The sequence below is a fragment of the Oncorhynchus mykiss genome, chromosome 26, assembly GCF_057628025.1.
Source record: "Oncorhynchus mykiss isolate SJ-2025 chromosome 26, ASM5762802v1, whole genome shotgun sequence".
Classification (NCBI taxonomy): domain Eukaryota; kingdom Metazoa; phylum Chordata; class Actinopteri; order Salmoniformes; family Salmonidae; genus Oncorhynchus; species Oncorhynchus mykiss.
Window position 1 is genome coordinate 34,440,001 of NC_143047.1, and position 26,921 is coordinate 34,466,921.

General features: G+C 45.0%; 1 protein-coding gene across 1 annotated transcript in view; it reads left to right on the forward strand.

Moving 5' to 3' along the window:
* The window catches only part of LOC149971460 (ADAMTS-like protein 3), a 231,058-nt gene that overhangs the window by 98,450 nt on the left and 105,687 nt on the right, over window positions 1-26,921 (forward strand). The window contains exons 4-7 of the mRNA XM_090222838.1: window positions 4,911-5,038; window positions 12,528-12,573; window positions 15,043-15,279; window positions 24,119-24,245. Coding sequence (XP_090078964.1) covers window positions 4,911-5,038; window positions 12,528-12,573; window positions 15,043-15,279; window positions 24,119-24,245 — 538 coding nt within the window. The remainder of the gene's footprint in view (window positions 1-4,910; window positions 5,039-12,527; window positions 12,574-15,042; window positions 15,280-24,118; window positions 24,246-26,921) is intronic.

Sequence of the window (26,921 nt, forward strand, 5' to 3'; positions counted from 1 at the left end):
GTTATTGGTGCCTAAGCCAAATTAACTGGTGGTGACAACCATGTGACGACAGGTAGGAGGTCAGGGAACATAGCTAGCCGTGTCTTCTTTGGTCAAAGAGTACACGTTTTACTGTGACTGACCAGGTTTCGAACCCGGCTCTCCATAAGACCACATTCCCCTGCTGAGCTAAAGCCTAGGCATTAGTTCCTTGAGAAAATAGGAAAATAGAAAAAAGTCTTCAGTTCTCAAAGTTACTCATCACATGAGTGTGATTCTGAACCACCACCACCCCTATCTGACCTCCTACTTGAAGACAGCCATGTGTGACGCACTGAAATGGTACAGGGCCTTTTCTGACTGGCTAAGTACAGAAATGGTACAGGCCCTTTGTGACTGGCTAAGTACAGAAATGGTACAGGCCCTTTGTGACTGGCTAAGTACAGAAATGGTACAGGCCCTTTGTGACTGGCTAAGTACAGAAATGGTACAGAGCCCTTTGTGACTGGCTAAGTACAGAAATGGTACAGGCCCTTTGTGACTGGCTAAGTACAGAAATGGTACAGGCCCTTTGTGACTGGCTAAGTACAGATATGGTACAGGCCCTTTGTGATTGGCTAAGTACAGATATGGTACACGCCCTTTGTGACTGGCTAAGTACAGATATGGTACGGTAGGGCTAAAAGAGTAGCATTTTCTTCCCAGTCTTGTTTTCAGGGAGCCTCATAGAGCTCTCTCTAATGGGGCTTCCAGATACCGGCTATGGGTTTTCTGACTCACACCTAGTTGCTCTTAAACTGTCCTCCAGACAGTGCAATTCAACCCTTGTAGGACCTACTAGACAGGTTGTGGGTGTACGTGTGCCACAGCGTGTGTTACACACACGAGAGAGAGACAAAGAGACAGAGAGACAGAAAGGGAGATAGAGAGAGGCACAGAGAGAGAGAGACATATAGGGAGAGAGAGAGGCACACAGAGAGAGAGATGGAAGGATGAAGAGAGGAAGGGTGGGGATAGAGACAGGATGGAGAGCTGCCATGTAGAGGTCTTGGATGAGACTCAGAGACAGGATGCCCTGTTTATGAGAGACAGAGAAACAGAAAGAGAGAAAGAGAGTGCCCAGAGGAGGTTGGACTAGACAGGAATGAGGGAGCGAGGACCAATGGAGGGGTAGAGAGGATGAAGTTAAGTAGGAAAGACAGATGGCTGTATCCACCCTAAACCCTCAGCACCTCAGCCATCCAGCCCTCCACTGTGCTGAGTCTAGCCAGACAGTAGGAGCCTCCACACTGCAGGCTGCAGGACACACACACATATCTGCACACATACACACTGACAGCAGCTACAGCTCACATGTGCACACACACAACAGCTGACACGCACACTAGAAGCAGCTAGATGAGGAATTCTGTAATCACCTTGAACATGTCCCATTGAATACAGATCAACTTGTGTTTTACACATAGACAGATGAATGCTGCCAGCTATAATCTGTGCAACTCCATAGCAACTCCATAGCAACTCCATAGCAACACCATAGCAACTCCATAGCAGTTACAACTTATGTAAACAAAATATGCAACACTGTTTTATCTCTCTGAAACTCTCTGAAAAACTCTCTTAGATCTACATCCCAAATGGCACCCTATTTCCTACATAGTGCACTACTCTTGACTATTGCCCTATTGGCCATGGTTATAATTAGTACACTATGTAGGTAATAGTATGTAATTTGGGATGCACCAATTAATGTACCAAAAATGATTTTTATAATAATATGATATCCTATAGCTCTGTGCTATTTGGCTGACAGTTGTTGCATCATGCATGGTAGGATGAATGAATGAACAGAGCAGAGAATGGAATATAGCAGGCTGGGCTGCAGAGGGATCTCTCTCTCTCTCTCTCTCTCTCTCTCTCATTCTGTATCTCTCTCTCTCTCTCTCTCTCATTCTCTGTCTCTGTCTCTCTCTCTCTCTCTCTCTCTCCATCTTTCTTTCCCTCTCCCCAGCTCTCTCTCTCCCTCTCTCTCTCTCTCTCTCTCTCTCTCTCTCTCTCTCTCTCTCTGTCATTCTGTCTCTCTCTCTCATTCTGTCTCTCTCTCATTCTCTGTCTCTGTCTCTCCCTCTCTCTCTCTCTCCATCTTTCTTTCCCTCTCCCCAGCTCTCTCTCTCTCTCTCATTCTCTGTCTCTGTCTCTCTCTCTCTCTCTCTCTCTCTCTCTCCATCTTTCTTTCCCTCTCCCCAGATCGCTCTCTCTCTCTCTGTCTCTGTCTCTCTCTCTCTCTCTCTCCATCTTTCTTTCCCTCTCCCCAGCTCTCTCTCTCTCTCTCTCTCTCCATCTTTCTTTCCCTCTCCCCAGCTCTCTCTCTCTCTCTCTCTCCATCTTTCTTTCCCTCCCCAGCTCTCTCTCTCTCTCTCTCTCTCTCTCTCTCTCTCTCTGTCTCTCTCTCTCTCTCTCCATCTTTCTTTCCCTCTCCCCAGCTCTCTCTCTCTCTCTCTCTCTCTCTCTCCATCTTTCTTTCCCTCTCCCCAGCTCTCTCTCTCTCTCTCTCTCTCTCTCTCATTCTCTCTCTATCTCTTTCTCTCTCTCTCATACTCTGTCTCTCTCTCTCTCTCTCTCTCTCTCCATCTTTCTTTCCCTCTCCCCAGCTCTCTCTCTCCCTCTCAATGTGTTTTGATGGGGCGGTGATCACTAATCTGGTCAGTGGAAATGGCTACAGAATGCTGATACAGAGCTATTCAGAACTGACACAATAGAGCGAGCCAGTCGTCTCAGCCAGACGTCCCGGACAGATTCTCCTCATCGCAATGTTATTACTGTTGGATGTCAGCTTCCAGCCAGCTTAGTAACAAAAGGTGGTCTCTCATTCCATTAGTAAGTTGACTGAAAATGTATCTCATTAGCCTGCTTTGGTCTAGTCTGGGGGTTGGAAGTCAAACAATAGCAAGGGGTTTCAGAATCAGATCCAGACAGACGGACAAAAAAGACAGACAGACAGACAGACAGACAGACAGACAGACAGACAGACAGACAGACAGACAGACAGACAGACAGACAGACAGTCAGACAGACAGACAGACAGACAGACAGACAGACAGACAGACAGACAGACACACACACACACACACACACACACACACACACACACACACACACACACACACACACACACACACACACACACACACACACACACACACACACACACAGGTAGAAATCTGCAGTTAACCCACTGTTCCTAGACCAGTTAACCCACTGTTCCTAGGTCATCATTGTAAATAAGAATTTCTGCTTAACTGACTTGCCTAGTTAAATAAATAAAGTGTGTGTGTGCGTGCGTACGTGCGTGCCTGTCTGTCTGTCTGTCTGTCTGTCTGTCTGTCTGTCTGCGCACATGTCTGTATCTGGTTGTGTGTACAGTCTGTGCCTATGTGTGTACAGTATGTGCCTATGTGTGTACAGTATGTGCCTATGTGTGTACTGCATATGAGAGAGAAACATTCTAGAATGGCGACCGTTCTGATTTCATCCAAGGTCAGGGTGATTTGGGGTCTGGAAGAGAGATTGAAATAAGACCGTCAGAGGAATGTACTGTAAGACATTCTACCATCAGTAACCAGGCATAAATAACAATGTCAAAAGAATTAGACATTTTCCTGTGTTAGCAATTTAAACTCCGCCCAGAGAAATGCTCTGTAGAAGGTCTATGTCCACTCTCATCCAGAAATAACATTCTGTTTCCCAAATGGCATCCTATTCCCTACATAGTGCACTACTTTTGACCAGAGCCCTATGTTTAAAAGTAGTGCACTATATAAGGAAAACGGTGCTGTTTGGGATGCAGACACAGTATTGAATAGTTCAAAGTAAATACATATTTCCAGTTGTGAGTCTGGTGATACTAAACATGAAGGGCACAGTGTGAGATAGTCCCAAGTCTACTGGGCCTGGTCTCCCTGAAAAACACCATCAGATTCACACACACACAGTGTCATATTACGTCTCTCTATGACACTAGAGGGTCTGCTTTGACATCACTGAGCCACAGGAAACCAACTTTCCTATTTTTGGTGAGATACAGCCAGGAGAACCCTCTCATTCACCTGGGCTTTAATACGCTCATAACACACAGCCAGGAGAACCCTCTCACTCACCTGGGCTTTAATACGCTCATAACACACAGCCAGGAGAACCCTCTCATTCACCTGGGCTTTAATACGCTCATAACACACAGCCAGGAGAACCCTCTCATTCACCTGGGCTTTAATACGCTCATAACACACAGCCAGGAGAACCTTCTGAAATCCACGATCATGCTCACTGATGAGGAGTGTTTTGCAAAAAGGTATTTCCATAGAATATGCTGCAATCCAAAGCCCCCTACGCGATATGCACTTGTGGAGATCTGAGAAGATTTGATTGGTAAAAGCAATGTATGGAAACTTCCCCTTCGCCTCTCAGAGGGCACATTGGAGCTATTTCCAAATTGCTTACATCTGTCAAATCCTCTCTGATCTCCACAAGTGCATAGGGCATAGGGTCGATTTGGGTTTAGGCCCTAGTGATCTAGACAAGCAGTTTGGGATTAGGCCCTTGTGATTTAGAAAAGCAGCTTGATTCTCTTGTCATAACAACACGTGTTGGAATGACAAGCAGCACCTGTGTTTCTAGCCCCTCAGAGTTGTGTGGGTCTTGTGGTGTTTGGTCAAAAAGCAAAAGACACATTTCCAGGGACTGTAAGAAAAATCGGATTATTGTTCTTCAAACTCCCAAGTTCAGCCAAGGCTACCCCCCCAATTCACTACAATAACACATAGTAGCACGTTTTTTGTGTTATTGTGTGTGTGCTTATTTGTGTGTGTGTGTGTGCGTACATGCGTGCCATGCATGTGTAAGGTATACTCTAACCTCTTTCCCCTCTCTCTCAGGCGTCTCGTATGACTGGATCAGATGAGGACGGGGACAGTGGCTGGGATGCATGGGGCACCTGGAGCGACTGCTCACGCACCTGTGGAGGCGGGGCCTCTTACTCTCTACGCAGGTGTCTCAACGGAGGGTCAGTATCACACACACATTCCTGGGGAGGATGGGAGGCTACATCCTGGGGAGGATGGGAGGTTACATCCTGGGGAGGATGGGAGGTTAGATCCTGGGGAGGATGGGAGGTTAGATCCTGGGGAGGATGGGAGATTAGATCCTGGGGAGGATGGGAAGTTAAATCCTGGGGAGGATGGGAGGTTAGATCCTGGGGAGGATGGGAGGTTAAATCCTGGGGAGGATGGGAGGTTCTATCCTGGGGAGGATGGGAAGTTACATCCTGGGGAGGATGTGAGGTTAGATCCTGGGGAAGATGGGAGGTTACATCCTGGGGAGGATGGGAGGTTCTATCCTGGGGAGGATGGGAGATTAGATCCTGGGGAGGATGGGAAGTTAAATCCTGGGGAGGATGGGAGATTAGATCCTGGGGAGGATGGGAGGTTAAATCCTGGGGAGGATGGGAGGTTCTATCCTGGGGAGGATGGGAAGTTACATCCTGGGGAGGATGCGAGGTTAGATCCTGGGGAAGATGGGAGGTTAAATCCTGGGGAGGATGGGAGGTTCTATCCTGGGGAGGATGGGAGGTTCTATCCTGGGGAGGATGGGAGGTTCTATCCTGGGGAGGATGGGAGGTTCTATCCTGGGGAGGATGGGAGGTTAGATCCTGGGGAGGATGGGAGATTAGATCCTGGGGAGGATGGGAGATTAGATCCTGGGGAGGATGGGAGGTTCTATCCTGGGGAGGATGGGAGGTTAGATCCTGGGGAGGATGGGAGGTTAGATCCTGGGGAGGATGGGAGGTTAGATCCTGGGGAGGATGGGAGATTAGATCCTGGGGAGGATGGGAGGTTAAATCCTGTAATTCAGTAGATGTTACAGTTTACATTCTCTTTAGAGAGCAACAAGGGTCAACTTTATGGGAGAAGAGCTGCCAGTCATTCACATTATATCCAATCTTGCATCCTAATTGCATCCTAATGGTAGTGAGTTTACTCCTGGAACTACACGCAGACGCATACAGACAAACAGAGGAACAGACAGACAAACAGAGGAACAGACAGACAAACAGACAGACACACGTAGACACACACATCCCTCCTAGCACAACATTGGTATTATTCTCCATTGTTCTGAACACTACTCAACCTGTGCATCACCTTAGTGTTGGGAAATTACTCTCTGCCAAAATCATACCCATGTGGCTCAGTTGGTAGAGCATGACAATGCCAGGGTTGTGGGTTCAATTCCCACGGGTGATCAGTACGAAAAGGTATGGAAATGTATGCACTCACTACTGTAAGTTGTTCTGGACAAGAGCGTCTGCTAAATGACTCAAATATGAAAAGTAAAATGGTTTACAACAGCACAAATATAAAAATACAAATCAAACGATAGAGCTACTAAACAGGGTTAATTGGCAACAGTGATTATGGAATTAATCCTGTATCCATTTATAATAGAAACAGGGAGAAGACAATTACACACACACACACACACACACAGTGTTGACCTTTGGACGGATTCAGGGCAGATTTTATTACCCTGCTCTGTCAAATTGGGATCATCGTTGCTCAATTGAATGTTTCCTGTGTGTTAAGAGTGGTGCTCAGAGGGGTGTAGGGTTACTGATGGGACACAGATGTATATCTTTCCTTTTTAATGTCCCTCTCTTTGGCCTTTCAAAGACATTGACAAGGGCAGCTTGTGTTAATGCAATAGGAAGTGGTGTTACTACAATACATATGACTGTTGTTTATCTTACTTTTTGACATAGTTCTGCTACGTCCCAAGTGACACCCGTTTCGCCACGCAGTGCATTCCTTTTTACCAGACTTTGTGCCCTGGTCAAAAGTAATGCACTATAGATGGGTTAGCTGACAACGTTACGAAAACGATACAAACGCTTCAATGGGGCAGAAGTCTGTGTGTTGAGCTAAGAGGTCGTGGGGCCATCTTGGCCCTCGTGGGTCATTTAAGCCCTGAACGATGCCTGACAGGCAGCTTGCCGCACCCCACAGCCAATCGCATGCAAGCAACAACACAGCTAACTTGGCTAGTCTTGTGAGTGAGCTAGCTAGCTAGTTATCTATGCTGGTTGTTAGCTTGCATAATTGATATGTTTATAATTGTAAGGTACACTTCAGGTTTTACAGCCTGTCAGGAATGGAGCTCACCCACTGAAAATATACATTTTATCCACGAAACATGAAGTGTCCCTTATAATTATACACGTACAGTATAAGCTATGCAAGCTAACAACCAGCATAGATAACAAGCTAGCTAGATAGCTAACAATACTACCTACCTAACTAGCTAGCTCATAATACTAACCAAGTTAGCTGCATTGTTTCTTGCATGAGATTGGCCGTGGTCTTGGGTGTGCCACGCAGCCTGGGAGACAGGGATGCCTGTCAGGCATTGTTCAGGGCTTAAATTCCCCACGAGCACATTGCAGTCAACACAGCAACAGGGCTTCTTGATGAGGTGCTTATTGTGTGTGTAGACAAAAAAACATTTATGTGGTGATAATGAGATACATATTTTAGTTATTAATTTGTACTCTCTGGACTTCCTTACGTTTGTTCTTGATACCATGTCTTGTTTTGACTAATGTCATGGTTATGCTAATATGGCAAAACATTTACTAGCTAGCTGACCAATAACTGTAATGATGAATTTGAGAGACAAGTGATTATTGTGCAATTGTATTTATGTTTTCAATAAATATTGGATACCAAATATAGTTTACATGTTATCACTGTGTGCTAGCAGTGCAAAATAAATGTGCACATACATGTTGTTCAGTCATTGCGCTCGCCAACAAGCGTCTGCGTAGCTAGGTGCTGAAATAGAACTTGATTCTATTTTATATGCATGACGTGCTGCAAGTCCTGCCTCTCCCATCTCCTCATTGGTTTTTAGGAGCATATCCCTACATCGGTGATTGAAAAATGAATGAGTTCCACACTCCAGTGCAGTTGGTTACAGTAATGCACCTTAAAGTTGGTTGCCAACTGCCATAAAGAGAGATTACTAGAAACTAACTAGGATTCCCCTTTTATCCATGAATTAATTGTTGGAGTAGAAAACACACAATTGTGTGACTCAAAATTGGTCCAAATTCTACAAAGATCCAGCAAAAAAAGGACATTGTACATTTCAGTTAAAATAACAACCCAATGTTTATCTCCCAGGACAAATTATCTAGCATCAGCAAACTAGCTAAATGGGAATTAATGTTTCATATGTGTTTTGACCTGTTCCCAAATGAATATAGTTGGTTCAGAGTGCATTTTGATATGCGTGTCCTGATCGAGTCTGGTGGGGATAGACAAACTCAACATGCGCATGATGGCGCATGCAGACACATGCGTGGAGCCGGTTGTGTCATCATGTTTGTTTTGCCCCATAGTTGCGCATGCATCGTTTTTGTTTCTAAACAACCAACCTGTCTATAGGGAGTACATACAGTACCTTCAGAAAGTATTCTTAGCATAACAAAATATATGGGGGATAATAACAAATTACGAGGCCATATACAAGGAATATCGGTACCGAGTCAGTGTACTGGGTATCAAGTAGTTGGGGTGATTGAGATAATATGTACTTTAAGGATTGGTTAGGTAATTGATTGAAGTACTATGTACATATTGAAGTACTATGTAGATAGGGCGTAAAAATCTGAAAGTCCAGGTAGCCGTTTAATTAACTATTCATCAGTCTGATGGCTGTTGGGTAGACTTGGTGCTCCGGTACCTCTTACCGTGCAGTAACAGAGAGAACATGCTGCAGACACTGAATATCCCTGTGAGCATGGTGAAGTTATTAATTACACTTTGGATGGTGTATCAATACACCCAATCACTACAAAGATACAGACATCCTTCCTAACTCAGTTGCCAGAGAGGAAGGAAACCGCTCAGGGATTTCACCATGAGGCCAATGGTGACTCTAAAACAGTTGCAGAGTTTAATGGCTATCATAGGAGAACACTGAAGATGGATCAACAACATTGTAGTTACTCTACGCTTGTACAGAATAAAAAATTCCAAAATATGCATCCTGTATGCAAAAAGGCAAACATTAAATGAATACTGCAAACAATGTGGCAAAGCACAAAGTGTTATATTTCGGGCAAATCCAATACAACACATAACTGAGTACCACTCTCCATATTGGCTGCATCATGTTATGGGTATGCTTGTAATTGTAACGCTGTAATCTGTGAGTCGGGAAGCAAGTTCAGGGAGTGAAAACATTTAATAAATAAATGAAACAAACACGTAACACAAACTGTGCACTGACATGAAACAGGAACAGAAACAATGACGACTGGGGAAGGAACCAAAAGGAGTTACAAATATAGGGCAGTTAATCAAGTAGGTGATGGAGTCCAGGTGAGTGTCATAATGCGTAATTATGCGTTACGATGGTGACAGGTGTGGGCCATGACGAGCAGACTGGTGACCTAGAGGCCAGAGAGGGAGCACACGTGACAGTAATTGTTCATGGGAAAGTTTTTCAGGATAAAAAATAAATGGAATGGAGCTAAGCACAGGCAAAATCCTAGAGGGAAACCTAGTTCAATCTGCTTTCCACCAGACACTGGGAGATGAATTCACCTTTCAGCAGGACAATAACCTAAAACACAAGGCCAAATCTACACTGGAGTTTCTTACCAAGAAGACAGAGAATGTTCCCGAGTGACCTAGTTACAGTTTTGACTTAAATCTACTTGAAAATCTATGGCAAGACATGACAATGGTTGTTTAGCAGTGATAAATGACCAATTTGACAAACCATTTTTAGATGAATAACAGGTAAAAAATTATTTACTCAGGGGTGTGATTACATATGTAGTTTAGATATGTCTGTATTTCATTTTCAATACATTTGCAAACATTTCTAAAATCTTTTCACTTTGTCCCTAAGGGATATTGTGTGTAGATGGGTGAGAAAATAAATCAATTTAATCCAAATAAGTCAAGGGGTATGAATACCTCCTGAAGGCACTGTATTCACTATATACAGTAGGGAATAGGGTGCCATTTGGGACGCAACTTAACTGAATGATAAGTGGCCATAAATGAGAACTTGTTGGTGAAATAAAAGGTGAAATAAAATAAAAAATATAGGGGTTGTTGGATGAGATAACAATTATTCCAGTTCACCAATCAGATTCTTTTCCCCAAACGTAGTGCACTTTATAGGTAATAGTGTACCATTTGAAACACAACCTCAGACCTCTGTCCTGACTTCCCTTCATTGATTAAATGAGTGTAGAAGTCTGGAAGTGATTGTGGGCTTGATTTGCCTGCTTCCCCCACAGGGAGATTTACAGTTATTTGAGCAATATCTCTAATTCCCTGCATCAGCCAACACACCTGCTCGAGCGCACTGGGATTGTGTGTGTGTGTGTGTGTGTGTCAGGTGTTAGGGTTAAGCCAGCAGAAGAGCTGCCTGTGTAGATGAAGGGGAACATAGAAAGACTGCAGAGAACACCTTAAGTATACTGTCATCTCTTTCTCCCTGACCCACTCCAGCTTACTCCAGACATAAAACACACACACAGAGAGAGATACACTCACGTACGCACGCACACACACACACACACACACACACACACACACACACACACACACACACACACACACACACACACACACACACACACACACACACACACACACACACACACACAGAGATACACAGACAAACTGGGGTAGTGTCTGGCCCCATGTTGCTCTTGGACGTCAGACGCTGTGTGCCCAGCGCCTTGTCTTCTCTAAGGCCCCTCCCCCCCAGACTCCTGCTAACTTCATCTGTCCTTATAGAAACATCCAGTGACTGGGAGGAAATATCTGTCTAGGAATATCTGTCTAGACTTGAATTAGAGCAGCACTATTCTTTTCAATCCCGGTCCTGGAGAGCTGCAGGGTATGCAGGCTTTTGTTCCTGCCCAGCACTTACACACCTGATAATGCTAGATTTGGTTTACTCTGTTAGACACGCTCCGGGGTGAAGTTTGCCCCTAGGTACAGATCTAGGATCAGTTTCCCCTAACCTTAACTATTAGTGGAGAAAACGAAACACTGACCCAAGATCAGTGTCAAGGGGCAACTTCACCCTACACCATTAGACACAGTGCTGCCTATCCTTCCTCATGTCTGTGGACTTTTGCTCTCTGTTTGTCCGCTAGAAGACAAATAGCCACCTCATAGACATTCCTAGACCCTGAAAGCATGGTCTACACACAGCCGTGTGTGTGTGCGTGAGCATGTGGCTCTGCGTGCATGTCCGTGTGTGTGTCCGTGTATGTCTGTATGCATGTGAATGTGCCTGTCTCCAGCCTATACGTATAACCCAGTGTGGATGAGTGATTCATCTCGATGAGGGAAAGCCATTAATTGGTTCGTTAAGACAGAGACATTCCTACTCTGCCTCGGTGCCTGCTTTTCCTTGGAGCAGGCTGAATGGCAATAGTGTGGTCTCCAACTCCCCGTTCACCCTAATGGACGATTAGACTGAAGCTTTTTAACATCCGCTTTGCGTCCCAAATGGCATCCTATTCCCAATGTAGTGTACTACTTTTGACCAGGGCCCATAAGGCTCTGGTCAAAAGTAGTGCACTGTGTAGGGAATAGGGTGCCATTTGGGGCATTGCCCCGAACAAATGAGCTGCTACCAGTTTAGACCAATGTTATTCTACCCCCGGGGGTGAGAATGAGAAATGTGGCGAAGTGGAAGTTAACACACACTGGGTGATGGGCTGCAGTTATTGTTTCTAACAAGGTGGAACAGATTTTGTAGCGTGTCCATACGGTGTAGGAAGGGGGAGGGAATGGAGTGTTACGCTGTGGTGGATTTCAGACGAGGCAGGAGTTGGTTTTGACAGAGTGAGGTGAACCGATTAGTGTGTGTGTGTGGGAGGGTGTCAGAGTGTGTGTGTGTGTGTTTGTTGTGTGAGAGAGGTTGATTTGCTTGTTTAAGCCCAGAGGGGGTCCTGAGATGGTCGTTGGCTCGATGAGATCTGATGGTTGGCAGATGAAGCGTGGTTTGGTCTGACAGGTGTGTGTGTGTGTGTGTGTGTGTGTGTGTGTGTGTGTGTGTGTGTGTGTGTGTGTGTGTGTGTGTGTGTGTGTGTGTGTGTGTGTGTGAGACAGGCAGCTATAATTCAGGATGAAATGTCTGTCAGTCCCGATTTGACTCCAGCCACGATCCTCCAGACTCACAAAGGTGTAACTCCTGAGCCTTCCCAAGAAACTAACAAAACACCACTGTTGTTGTAGACGTTTCTGTGTAATGGTGCTTTTCTTTGTTACAAAACAGATTTCCCTGAGGGATATTAAGCTATTCTATGATACGTGTTTGATATGGTGTGTGTTATATAGCTTTCCCCTCACAAATAAACCTTTTATTAACCATTACACTCAAGCCCAAACCATTTCCTTGTAAACCGTTGGTTTCAATTTGTACTAACAATGTTGGTTTGTTATTTTGCTTTGTAGGAACTGTGAAGGCAAGAATATCCGCTACAGAACGTGCAGTAACATGGTAAGTCTAGTCTACGCTATGAAGCCCCAACAGAGTCATTTCCAAAGCTTATCAATGTAACACATATAACTTGTTATTAGTCCTATTCCAGTTTATAACTGGTAATATATTGTTATAACTTTGCTGGTAACAGTGAGAAGCACTGGCTCAATATCGTCAGTCGTCACTGTATTTTACAGTCATGTTCAGCACTGTGGGTGACCTCATGGTAAAATCATACGTTCCATCAATGAACAGAAGAAAACAACCTCATATCAACATGCCTTCTATTCTCAGCAGCGGAACCACAGTCGTTCTCACAGCATTTCAATCAAAGATAGACTAGTCTGTACTGTTTCTATTACTCTATTGAGGTGGTTTGTGTCTGGAATGTATTGCAGACTAGCTATGATTTCAATCATGACCAGTGGGATGAGTTCCCAGCATAATATTTAGACCACCGCTCCCGGTGTGAAAGAGATGGATATCAACAAAGCAAGAGAGAGAGAGAAACACTTGACTTTATGAAGTCCCATCCATGTAGTTCAATGAGAAAGAGAGGGAGGGTGTGTCTGTGTGTGTGTGTGTGTGTATGTGTGTGTCTGTCTGTCTGCCTGCCTGCCTGCGTGCGTGCGTGCGTCTGTGTGTGTCTGTGCGCGTGTGTGTGTGTCTGTGCGTGTGTGTGTCTGTGCGTGTGTGTGTGTCTGTGCGTGTGTGTGTCTGTGCGTGTGTGTGCGTGTCTGTGTGTGTGTGCGCGTAAAGCAAGGCCTAAGGAGAGACTTAGTAAAGGCTCGCTGTTGGCAAAGAGTTGGGTCTTCCACATGTACAGTGGAGCAAGAAAGTATTTAGTCAGCCACCAATTGTGCAAGTTCTCCCACTTAAAAAGATGAGAGAGGCCTGTGATTTTCATCATAGGTACACTTCAACTATGATAGAAAAAATGAGAAAAAAAATCCAGAAAACCACATTGTAGGATTTTTAATGAATTTATTTGCAAATTATGGTGGAAAATAAGTATTTGGTCAATAACAAAAGTTTATCTCAATACTTTGTTATATACCCTTTGTTGGCAATGACAGAGGTCAAACGTTTTCTGTAAGTCTTCACAAGGTTTTCACACACTGTTGCTGGTATTTTGGCCCATTCCTCCATGCAGATCTCCTCTAGAGCAGTGATGTTTTGGGGCTGTTGCTGGGCAACACGGACTTTCAACTCCCTCCAAAGATTTTCTATGGGGTTGAGATCTAGAGACTGGCTACGCCACTCCAGGACCTTGAAATGCTTCTTACGAAGCCACTCCTTCGTTGCCCGGGCGGTGTGTTTGGGATCATTGTCATGCTGAAAGACCCAGCCACGTTTCATCTTCAATGCCCTTGCTGATGGAAGGAGGTTTTCACTCAAAATCTCACGATACATGGCCCCATTCATTCTTTCCTTTACACGGATCAGTCGTCCTGGTCCCTTTGCAGAAAAACAGCCCCAAAGCATGATGTTTCCACCCCCATGCTTCACAGTAGGTATGGTGTTCTTTGGATGCAACTCAGCATTCTTTGTCCTCCAAACACAACGAGTTGAGTTTTGACCAAAAAGTTATATTTTGGTTTCATCTGACCATATGACATTCTCCCAATCTTCTTCTGGATCATCCAAATGCTCTCTAGCAAACTTCAGACGGGCCTGGACATGTACTGGCTTAAGCAGGGGTACACGTCTGGCACTGCAGGATTTGAGTCCCTGGCGGCGTAGTGGGTTACTGATGGTAGGTTTTGTTACTTTGGTCCCAGCTCTCTGCAGGTCATTCACTAGGTCCCCCCGTGTGGTTCTGGGATTTTTGCTCACCGTTCTTGTGATCATTTTGACCCCACGGGGTGAGATCTTGAGTGGAGCCCCAGATCGAGGGAGATTATCAGTGGTCTTGTATGTCTTCCATTTCCTAATAATTGCTCCCACAGTTGATTTCTTCAAACCAAGCTGCTTACCTATTGCAGATTCAGTCTTCCCAGCCAGGTGCAGGTCTACAATTTTGATTCTGGTGTCCTTTGACAGCTCTTTGGTCTTGGCCATAGTGGAGTTTGGAGTGTGACTGTTTGAGGTTGTGGACAGGTGTCTTTTATACTGATAACAAGTTCAAACAGGTGCCATTAATACAGGTAACGAGTGGAGAACAGAGGAGTCTCTTAAAGAAGAAGTTACAGGTCTGTGAGAGCCAGAAATCTTGCTTGTTTGTAGGTGACCAAATACTTATTTTCCACCATAATTTGCAAATAAATTAATAAAAAATCCTACAATGTGATTTTCTGGATTTTTTTCTCTCATTTTGTCTCTCAGGCCTCTCTCATCTTTTTAAGTGGGAGAACTTGCACAATTGGTGGCTGACTAAATACTTTTTTGCCCCACTGTAAGCTGTTATCTCTTCTGTTTGTTCCCTCTGCTGAGCCATCTTATCCTTCTCCATCTTCCTTTTCTTTCCTCTCCTCCCTTCTTCCCCAGGACTGTCCCGTCGAGTCGGGAGACTTCCGAGCCCAGCAGTGCTCCGCCCACAATGACATCAGGTACCAGGGCATGGTCTACGAGTGGATTCCCGTGCCCTATGAACCCTCGGCTGCGTGCGCCCTGCGGTGCCAGGCGCGGGGGAGGAGCCTAACGGTGGAGCTGGCGCCTAAGGTTCTAGACGGAACACGTTGCCGGGCCGATGCCCTGGATATGTGCATCAGTGGGGTCTGTCAGGTGAGATACTGACTGATTGTTTGGATGGATATTATAAAGCACTTTTCCAGAGGCTCAAAGTCAGGGCCGTGCACAGAGCTTTCAGGGGGCATTTTTTTCTGCAACAAGACAAACTCATCATCACAAATTGTAAGCAAGCTAGTTACAGTATCTCCTAAAGACATGATTGACATGGGGAAAATAGGATGGGCTATCAGCTGCTCATTGATGTTGGTGATTGATGTAAATCTGCTAGTTAGCTCGCTCCATTTATTTTCCTGATTGTTTGATATCTTTCTGCCTCTCTCTCTGCTGCCTATCAGCCAACCAGATGCAATATTGATGATGATGTAAGCTAAATCAAATGTCATGCTGCTGTTGAAGTACTGTTGTATTTAAACTAGGTAGATACGGTCACCGGTCGAGTGTCTGTCTATCTCCCAACCGGGCTTGTAATCTCAGTACAGGGCAGACTGGGAATAGGGGGGGGAAATTATACCACCACCCAAAATGACACTTGACTGGAAGGGCAAAGGGCATGTTCTCTACACAGGTAAGGCCCTATCTGTGCATGTGCCTGATCAAAGTACGAGGGAAACTCGTATATTATTACAATATGATGATATTATAGTAATATCTTGTATAATAAGGATTGGATTTATATAGCACTTTTCCATGTGCTATAAGCACTTTAGATTGCATGGGGAGGGAAAGTCACCTCATCCACCAGGTGTGTCACCCACCTGGACTGTGCCAGGGCAGCCATTGTGGTTCCAGAAAGTTAATCAGCCATGTCAATGACAGATCAGGGGACACGATGTACAATATGACACGATACAATAAAATGGCTCAAGACTGGATCACTGCTTGAGGTATTTGTTGTTTCAACGTGGGCCACAGTAAAGACTACATGAATATTTCCAAACTATTACAGTGAAAAACAGTCAGAACTTCTGATCTTCTGCAATATTTCTCAATAATCCTTGTTCTTGAACAATCGTACTGTATTTCCTCTTTGTGAATCCACATGACAGCTGCTGTAGCAAAGGCTGATCTAAAACCACATGTCAGAAATAGGAAGTTCCTAAAAAAGATCTTAAACATGGAAAATATTTCTCCTCTCCATGTTGCATGTCAGAAGCTCTGGGTTCTAGTTTTAGGCTAGAAGTTATTGTTTTAGGAACCACAGACTGATGATCAATGTTGTCATATCCTCTTCTCTGGATAGGTGCTTTATTAAAATGTCTGTCTGAGGCTGTATGACTGGAGGAAGGGGAGAGGAAGAGAGAGAGATGTAGAGAGACAGAGAACTGGAGATGTGAGGAAGGAGGGAGAGAGAGAGAGAGGGAGAGGAGGTGTGACAGGAGGAAGGAGAGATAGATTTGAGAGACGAATAGAAAGAGAAATGTAGGTACGACAGGAGGAAGGAGAGACAGAGAGACAGAAGGTACAACAGGAGGAAGGAGAGACAGAGAGACAGAAGCTACGACAGGAGGAAGGAGAGAGAGACACAGAAGGTACGACAGGGGGAAGGAGAGACAGAGAGACAGAAGGTACGACAGGAGGAAGTAGAGAGAGAGACAGAAGGTACGACAGGAGGAAGGAGAGACAGAGAGACAGAAGGTACGACAGGAGAAAGGAGAGAGAGACACAGAAGGTACGACAGGAGAAAGGAGAGAGAGACACAGAAGGTACGACAGGAGGAAGGAGAGAGAGACACAGGAGGTACGACAGGAGGAAGGAGAGAGAGACACAGGAGGTACGACAGGAGAAAGGAGAGAGAGACACAGGAGGTACGACAGGAGGAAGGCGAGAGAGACACAGGAGGTACGACAGGAGAAAGGAGAGAGAGAGACACAGGAGGTGCGACAGGAGGAAGGCGAGAGAGACACAGGAGGTACGACAGGAGTAAGGAGAGAGAGACAGGAGGAAGGAGAGAGAGACAGGAGGTACGACAGGAGGAAGAAGAGAGAGACACAGTAGGTACGACAGGAGGAAGGAGAGAGAGAGAGACACAGAAGGTACGACACTTGTTTCAGAAAGACAGATTCCCCACATCATATGCTGTAGTGCACTAGAACACAGTGCTAGACTAGGCTTGCATCCCAAATGGTACCCTATCCCCTGTATAGTGCCCTCTTTTTGACCAGAACCCTATGTGCTCTAGTCAAAAGCACTGCACTATATCATAGGGAATAGAGTGCTATTTGGGACCTGTAGCAGTTCTAGGCCAGAGAGGAATGCACACTGTTGTGTGTCTAGCCAAGCGGAAATTCACCTATCCACTTCATCCATTAAGGAAGTAGACCCTCTTTATGCAAATCCTTAAAAGTACACTTATACAGTGCCAGGCCATGATAACTTAACAGGGAACGAGGGACATTACTTAGTCCCACAAGGCATTAACTTGTTACTGATACTTCTCTAAGTATCCTGTATATCAGCAAGCTACAGTACGAAGCGGTCTTCATGGAACCATGACAAAGTGCTTGTTCAACCCAAATAGAACCTTCTTGTTATACTACCCATAGACATTCTCAAGTGAAGTGTGTGTGTGCGTGCGTGCGTGCGTGCGTGTGTGTGTGCGTGCGTGCGTGCGTGTGTGCGTGTGTGTGTGTGTGTGTGTGTGTGTGTGTGAGAGAGACATGGAGCTGCGATGTCAAGATCTGTCTTTTTCTGACCATGTTCAAATAGCTCTGCACGGTACTTCATGGATTCTGCCCTCTAAGTGGTGTGTATATAATGGGTATAAGGAGTGTTTGTGTTTACTGGGACTGCTGGCCAGGTAAGTCATATTGGGTTTGTTATGCTGGCTGCTATTCCCATAGAGTCTGGAGCACAAACTCTGTTCTTCACCATTTCAAGACAAATATGCCGTCTAAATACAACATTACATATACAGATATCAGTGTCAGATACCATGTAAAACATGTGAGTTTGGTTCCCCAAACCCCACGTCTCATCCTCTAAACCAGAGGGCGAGGAAACATAACCCATTTTCAATGTGGCCCTCTGGACCTCGGGGCAAAATGAGCTTGACACACCTGCTCTAAACCAACGTCTCCCAAGCCGTTCCTCCAGACCTCCAACAGTTCCACCAGAGTTCACTACTTAAAGGTTTGACGATTAGCTGACTAGTTGAATCAGGTGTGCTGGTGCAGGAATAGCACCAATATGTCGTGGCTGTGGTCCACGAGGAACCGATGACTCTGACGTTGAGCTGTGAACATTGGCATTATGTCTTATGTAGATTGTACATTCCTGTACTGGGCTAACAACAGTGACCGATCAAGACACACTGTACATTACATATCCAGTATCACCCTTAAACATGTACTTTATGGTATTACTGTATCATCAGAAAGAGAGAACGCTTTGAGTTAGTGAAAGTGGGCTGTAAAGTGAGCTACATTCAGGGGATCTATGTGTTTGAGAGTGAGCTAGTATCACCCTTAAACATGTACTTTATGCTATTACTGTATCATCAGAAAGAGAGAACGCTTTGAGTTAGTGAAAGTGGGCTGTAAAGTGAGCTGCGTTCAGGGGATCTATGTGTTTGAGAGTGAGCTAGTATCACCCTTAAACATGTACTTTATGCTATTACTGTATCATCAGAAAGAGAGAACGCTTTGAGTTAGTGAAAGTGGGCTGTAAAGTGAGCTACGTTCAGGGGATCTATGTGTTTGAGAGTGAGCCAGTATCACCCTTAAACATGTACTTTATGCTATTACTGTATCATCAGAAAGAGAGAACGCTTTGAGTTAGTGAAAGTGGGCTGTAAAGTGAGCTGCGTTCAGGGGATCTATGTGTTTGAGAGGGTGAGCTGGAAGCAGATGTTAGTTAGTAATAGTTAACTAACACATTCACTTTATTTGATTATTTTAGCACTTCTTGGGACTTGGGAGCATTTTTCATTTTAGATACATTCTTAATTCATTGATTTATTGACTGAGTTTATTTTTGCCAGTTGAAAATGAATATAAAGCCGCTTCAGTAGGAAACAACATTACATACATTCAAATAAAGGATGAAGCATAAACACAATGAAACCTCCTGGGTTAACAACGCTGACAGATGAATACCTACCCTTCAGCAGACAGATGAATACCTACCCTTCAGCAGACAGATGAATACCTACCCTTCAGCAGACCGATGAATACCTACCCTTCAGCAGACAGATGAATACCTACCCTTCAGCAGACAGAGGAATACCTACCCTTCAGCAGACAGATGAATACCTACCCTTCAGCAGACAGAGGAATACCTACCCTTCAGCAGACAGATGAATACCTACCCTTCAGCAGACAGATGAATACCTACCCTTCAGCAGACAGAGGAATACCTACCCTTCAGCAGACAGATGAATACCTACCCTTCAGCAGACAGATGAATACCTACCCTTCAGCAGACAGATGAATACCTACCCTTCAGCAGACAGATGAATACCTACCCTTCAGCAGACAGATGAATACCTACCCTTCAGCAGACAGATGAATACCTACCCTTCAGCAGACAGAGGAATACCTACCCTTCAGCAGACAGATGAATACCTACCCTTTAGCAGACAGAGGAAAACCTACCCTTCAGCAGACAGATGAATATCTACCCTTCAGCAGACAGATGAATACCTACCCTTCAGCAGACAGATGAATACCTACCCTTCAGCAGACAGATGAATACCTACCCTTCAGCAGACAGATGAACACCTACCCTTCAGCAGACAGATGAACACCTACCCTTCAGCAGACAGATGAATACCTACCCTTCAGCAGACCGATGAATACCTACCCTTCAGCAGACAGATGAATACCTACCCTTCAGCAGACAGATGAATACCTACCCTTCAGCAGACAGATGAATACCTACCCTTCAGCAGACAGATGAATACCTACCCTTCAGCAGACAGATGAATACCTACCCTTCAGCAGACAGAGGAATACCTACCCTTCAGCAGACAGATGAATACCTACCCTTCAGCAGACAGATGAATACCTACCCTTCAGCAGACAGATGAATACCTACCCTTCAGCAGACAGATGAATACCTACCCTTCAGCAGACAGATTAATACCTACCCTTCAGCAGACAGAGGAATACCTACCCTTCAGCAGACCGATGAATACCTACCCTTCAGCAGACAGATGAATACCTACCCTTCAGCAGACAGATGAATACCTACCCTTCAGCAGACAGATGAATACCTACCCTTCAGCAGACAGATGAATACCTACCCTTCAGCAGACAGATGAATACCTACCCTTCAGCAGACAGAGGAATACCTACCCTTCAGCAGACAGATGAATACCTACCCTTCAGCAGACAGATGAATACCTACCCTTCAGCAGACAGATGAATACCTACCCTTCAGCAGACAGATGAATACCTACCCTTCAGCAGACAGATGAATACCTACCCTTCAGCAGACAGATGAATACCTACCCTTCAGCAGACAGAGGAATACCTACCCTTTAGCAGACAGATGAATACCTACCCTTCAGCAGACAGATGAATACCTACCCTTCAGCAGACAGATGAATACCTACCCTTCAGCAGACAGATGAATACCTACCCTTCAGCAGACAGATGAATACCTACCCTTCAGCAGACAGATGAATACCTACCCTTCAGCAGACAGATGAATACCTACCCTTCAGCAGACCGATGAATACCTACCCTTCAGCAGACAGAGGAATACCTACCCTTCAGCAGACAGATTAATACCTACCCTTCAGCAGACAGATGAATACCTACCCTTCAGCAGACAGATGAATACCTACCCTTCAGCAGACAGAGGAATACCTACCCTTCAGCAGACAGAGGAATACCTACCCTTCAGCAGACAGATGAATACCTACCCTTCAGCAGACAGATGAATACCTACCCTTCAGCAGACAGATAAATACCTACCCTTCAGCAGACAGAGGAATACCTACCCTTCAGCAGACAGATTAATACCTACCCTTCAGCAGACAGATGAATACCTACCCTTCAGCAGACAGATGAATACCTACCCTTCAGCAGACAGATGAATACCTACCCTTCAGCAGACAGATGAATACCTACCCTTCAGCAGACAGAGGAATACCTACCCTTCAGCAGACAGAGGAATACCTACCCCTCAGCAGACAGATGAATACCTACCCTTCAGCAGACAGATGAATACCTACCCTTCAGCAGACCGATGAATACCTACCCTTCAGTAGACAGATGAATACCTACCCTTCAGCAGACAGATGAATACCTACCCTTCAGCAGACAGAGGAATACCTACCCTTCAGCAGACAGAGGAATACCTACCCTTCAGCAGACAGATGAATACCTACCCTTTAGCAGACAGAGGAATACCTACCCTTCAGCAGACAGATGAATATCTACCCTTCAGCAGACAGATGAATACCTACCCTTCAGCAGACAGATGAATACCTACCCTTCAGCAGACAGATGAATACCTACCCTTCAGCAGACAGATGAATACCTACCCTTCAGCAGACAGAGGAATACCTACCCTTCAGCAGACAGATGAATATCTACCCTTCAGCAGACAGATGAATATCTACCCTTCAGCAGACAGATGAATACCTACCCTTCAGCAGACAGATGAATACCTACCCTTCAGCAGACAGATGAATACCTACCCTTCAGCAGACAGATGAATACCTACCCTTCAGCAGACAGATGAATATCTACCCTTCAGCAGACAGATGAATACCTACCCTTCAGCAGACAGATGAATACCTACCCTTCAGCAGACAGATGAATACCTACCCTTCAGCAGACAGATGAATACCTACCCTTCAGCAGACAGATGAATACCTACCCTTCAGCAGACAGATGAATACCTACCCTTCAGCAGACAGATGAATACCTACCCTTCAGCAGACAGATGAACACCTACCCTTCAGCAGACAGATGAATACCTACCCTTCAGCAGACAGATGAATACCTACCCTTCAGCAGACAGCAGTGGGTTCGCTGCCTTGGCATCACAGCTTACACATAATATGATTCTATTAGGATCATTTATACTAGCGATTGCCATTTCAGATAAAAAGAGGTTATTATTATTATTTTTGCTTTGCATATCACTTCTTTAAAACAGATGTATGGCTTGGCCACATACTGCTTCTTTTGGAAACGTTGAGGATCTTTGAAGAACGGGCTAAATTGATTATTTGTTCCTCAAAGAATATGAATAGATTGTTCAGAACAGAAAAGAAACTAAGAAAAAACAGGACAAAAACAATAAGTACAGCCGGAACATTTCTTTCCTCAGGGAAAGTATAATGCCAGTAATGTTCATTGTCCACAACAACCCCAATCCTAGGTTTGTAGACCTAGGTCGTTAAACTATTTTTATGCACTGAAGTTCAGACAGCAACCTCTGCATTTAAACACTCTCTCAGTAAATGTACACCACTTTGGCTGTAGCAACGTTCCATAAAGGTTGAAATGCAATAGAAAGAGACAGGTTGATATTGAGCTCTCGCAGACCTAATGGAATAGAAACACAGACTGTATAATCAGGAAGATGATGGATTGAGTTTATGTAGTGTTTTCCTTCATGCTGTGAAATGTTTAACTTGATATTCCAGAGGTGGGTAATGCATATATCAATCTAATGATGGAATCAATTAATTTATAGATGTCAATAATATAGCCTACAGTGGTGACAGTCCTCTCTTTATTTACATACATTACTCTGTCTCTCTCTCTTTCTCTCTCTGTCTCTCTCTTTCTCTCTCTTTCGCTCTCTCTCGCTCTGTCTTTCTCTCCCTGTCTGTCTCTGTCTCTCTCTCTTTCTCTCTCTCTCTCTCTCTGTTTCTCTCTCTCTGTTTCTCTCTCTCTCTCTCTCTCTCTCTCTCTCTCTCTCTCTTTCTCTGTCTCTCTCTCTTTCTCTCTCTGTCTTTGTTTCTCTCTCTGTTTCTTTCTCTCTCGGTCTCTCTCTCTGTCTCTGTTTCTCTTTCTGTCTCTCTCTCTCTTTCTTTCTTTCTCTCTCTCTTTCTGTCTCTGTCTTTGTTTCTCTCTCTCTGTTTCTTTCTCTCTCTGTCTCTCTCTCTGTCTCTGTTTCTCTTTCTGTCTCTCTCTCTCTATGTCTCTCTGTCTCTCTCTGTCATGCATAGAAACATAGAGGGGTTTCATATGAGCTGGGCCTTCCATAGGCCGTCCACACAGCTGGTACACATTTCACTGCTATCTGAAATCCATCACACAACCTTCAAACATACAGTAGGCACTGTACAGTAGTCTACCTAGTTCTGAGTCACAACCAATTCCAACTGGGTGTCTAATTCTGTGCTGTGGTTGGAACTACTGTTTTGTCTATATAGAGGGGTCAAAACTTGGTCTTAGTCACATGCTGAGGTGAATCTGAAAGGCAAGTCAAAGTTCCAGTAGCGATGAGATCATGGTATAGAAGGCTGTGAGGAATAGAATAGACAGCAGGCTGTGAGGAATAGAATAGACAGCAGGCTGAAATAGTACTGGGTTTAACACGTGACAGAATGGGGCCAGTCCTCTACCTTCCAATGTTTATTTATTAATGATGAGAGCATGGATGGAGCGTTGAGCTGGGAAAATAAACTGAATTCCTGAAAGGAGAAGCATGTGTGTGTGTGTGTGTGTGGGGGGGGGAGGGGGGGGGGGGGGTACAGTGTGTCCATCTCACTCTCACTTTTCCTATACCTCTCTTGTAACCACCCTCCACTTTCTGTCCCTCCGCCTCCGTTCATCCCCTCTCTATCCAAATCAAATGTTATTGTTCACATACACATGTTTAGCAGATGTTATTGTGGTTGTAGAGAAATGCTAAACCAAATCCCCCTCTCTCTTTCTCACCTCTCTATCCATATTTGTGTTGGCAGGAGGTGGGATGTGACAGACAGCTGGGCAGCGGTGCCAGGGAAGACAACTGCGGTGTGTGTGCCGGCGACAGTTCTACTTGTCGGCTGGTCCGGGGCCAGGCGCTGCCTCACGTCTCACCGGAAGAACGTAGGTACACAACAAACTCGGCAATGCCTGAAAAAATCTACTCTTCCCTCTCTAAGCTGACCTTCTACCCTGTATCAATATCTTTACACACAGAGGTTGTGAACACACTCTCTGTTGAAAACACATTATCGTCTCTCTCCCTTGTCCGCCTATGGCCCTAGGTAAACACAATCTCTCTTCATCTCTCTCCCCCAACCAGGTTTACAACTGCTGTGAAAATACACTCTAGTCTCCCTAGCTCTCATCTTCTTCCAGGCCCATGTAAATATCCCTCACCAACAAGGTTCACAAAGCTTGTTCAAATACACTCTTTCTCTCTCTTTTCTCTGGCCATCAATATAGTATCGCCCCCAATGGCCCTCAATCCCTCAAGTCCTGAGCCCTGTCTCAGGTCTGTTCTGGGTTAGTTTTCTGTCTCAGGTCTGGTCTGGGTTTGTGTTCTGTCCCAAGTCTATTTCGGGTTAGTGTTCTAGCATGGGTTAGTGTTCTGTCTCAGGTCTAGCCTGGGTTAGTGTTCTGTCACAGGTCTGGCCTGGGTTAGTGTTCTGTCCCAGGTCTAGCCTGGGTTAGTGTTCTGTCTCAGGTCTAGCCTGGGTTAGTGTTCTGTCTCAGGTCTAGTCTGGGTTACTGTTCTGCCCTATGTCTGGTCTGGGTCAATGTTCTGTCCCAGGTCTGGTCTGGGTTAGTGTTCTGTACCAGGTCTGGTCTGGGTTAGTGTTCTGTCCCAGGTCTGGTCTGGGTTACTGTTCTGCCCTATGTCTGGTCTGGGTTAGTGTTCTGTCCCAGGTCTGGTCTGGGTTAGTGTTCTGCCCTATGTCTGGTCTGGGTTAGTGTTCTGTCCCAGGTCTGGTCTGGGTTAGTGTTCTGTACCAGGTATGGTCTGGGTTAGTGTTCTGTCCCAGGTCTAGCCTGGGTTAGTGTTCTGTCTCAGGTCTAGTCTGGGTTACTGTTCTGCCCTATGTCTGGTCTGGGTCAATGTTCTGTCCCAGGTCTGGTCTGGGTTAGTGTTCTGTACCAGGTCTGGTCTGGGTTAGTGTTCTGTACCAGGTCTGGTCTGGGTTAGTGTTCTGTCCCAGGTCTGGTCTGGGTTAGTGTTCTGTCCCAGGTCTAGTCTGGGTTAGTGTTCTGTACCAGGTCTGGTCTGGGTTAGTGTTCTGTCCCAGGTTTGGTCTGGGTTAGTGTTCTGTCCCAGGTCTGGTCTGGGTTAGTGTTCTGTCCCAGGTCTAGTCTGGGTTAGTGTTCTGTACCAGGTCTGGTCTGGGTTAGTGTTCTGTCCCAGGTCTGGTCTGGGTTAGTGTTCTGTACCAGGTCTGGTCTGGGTTAGTGTTCTGTCCCAGGTCTAGTCTGGGTTAGTGTTCTGTACCAGGTCTGGTCTGGGTTAGTGTTCTGTCTGAGGTCTGGCCTTGGTTAATGATCTGTCTTGGTGTTAATAAGTGTTATGGTCCACACAGTTTATTTATCAAAGCTGGGATACTACTATGCCATCTGGCTTAGACTGTCCACAGATGGAACTATCCAGTGTAAGCTTCAAAATGGAGGCAGATTTTTTGTGTGTGGGCTTTTCATAAAATGTTATGTGTGGAGATTAAAATCATGACTGCATTTTGTCTGTCACTATTATGTTTTTTCTCACGTGATAACTGCATTCTGGTTTTCTTGGAGGTGGTTAGGGACATTAAATACCATGTAAAATAGCTATGTTTTTACTAGAAAAATGTGTGGTTTGTGAATTAAATTAAATTATTGCATTCCAGTCTGCCAAGCACTGGTTACTGTAAACAGGACTGCGTTCCATGTTTCAAAGAGTTGAGAAATGTTGACTTGAAGGTCGGCCTTTTCCTGGTAAATTGTTGGCTATTGTAGTCAGCTTCATGGAATACACTACAGGAGTATTTTAGGTCTTGGTGAAATCAAACATTGAAAAGGTTTCCATTCATTTTGGAATGAGGCATATAGCTGGATCTACACAATAGATGGCATGGGACATCTCAACATTACTACTTTTGAGGTGTAAAAAACATCTGACAAACTAACATTTTGTTAAGATGCTCTTGGCTATTTCCCGTACAGCTTAGCATTTCACACGTCTTTAAAGGTTAATTAAGTAGATCATTCAATTTATTGGCCTTCCAGCTAAGGTATTGTATCACATTCCTCAAATGAACATGGTTTGGCATGCGCTGGACAGTGGAAATGAACATGGTTTGACATGCGCTGGACAGTGGAAATGAACATGGTTTGACATGCGCTGGACAGTGGAAATGAACATGGTTTGGCATGCGCTGGACAGTGGAAATGAACATGGTTTGACATGCGCTGGACAGTGGAAATTAACATGGTTTGGCATGCGCTGGACAGTGGAAATGAACATGGTTTGACATGCGCTGGACAGTGGAAATTAACATGGTTTGACATGCGCTGGAGAGTGGAAATGAACATGGTTTGACATGCGCTGGACAGTGGAAATGAACATGGTTTGACATGCGCTGGACAGTGGAAATGAACATGGTTTGACATGCGCTGGAGAGTGGAAATTAACATGGTTTGGCATGCGCTGGACAGTGGAAATGAACATGGTTTGACATGCGCTGGACAGTGGAAATGAACATGGTTTGACATGCGCTGGACAGTGGAAATGAACATGGTTTGACATGCGCTGGACAGTGGAAATGAACA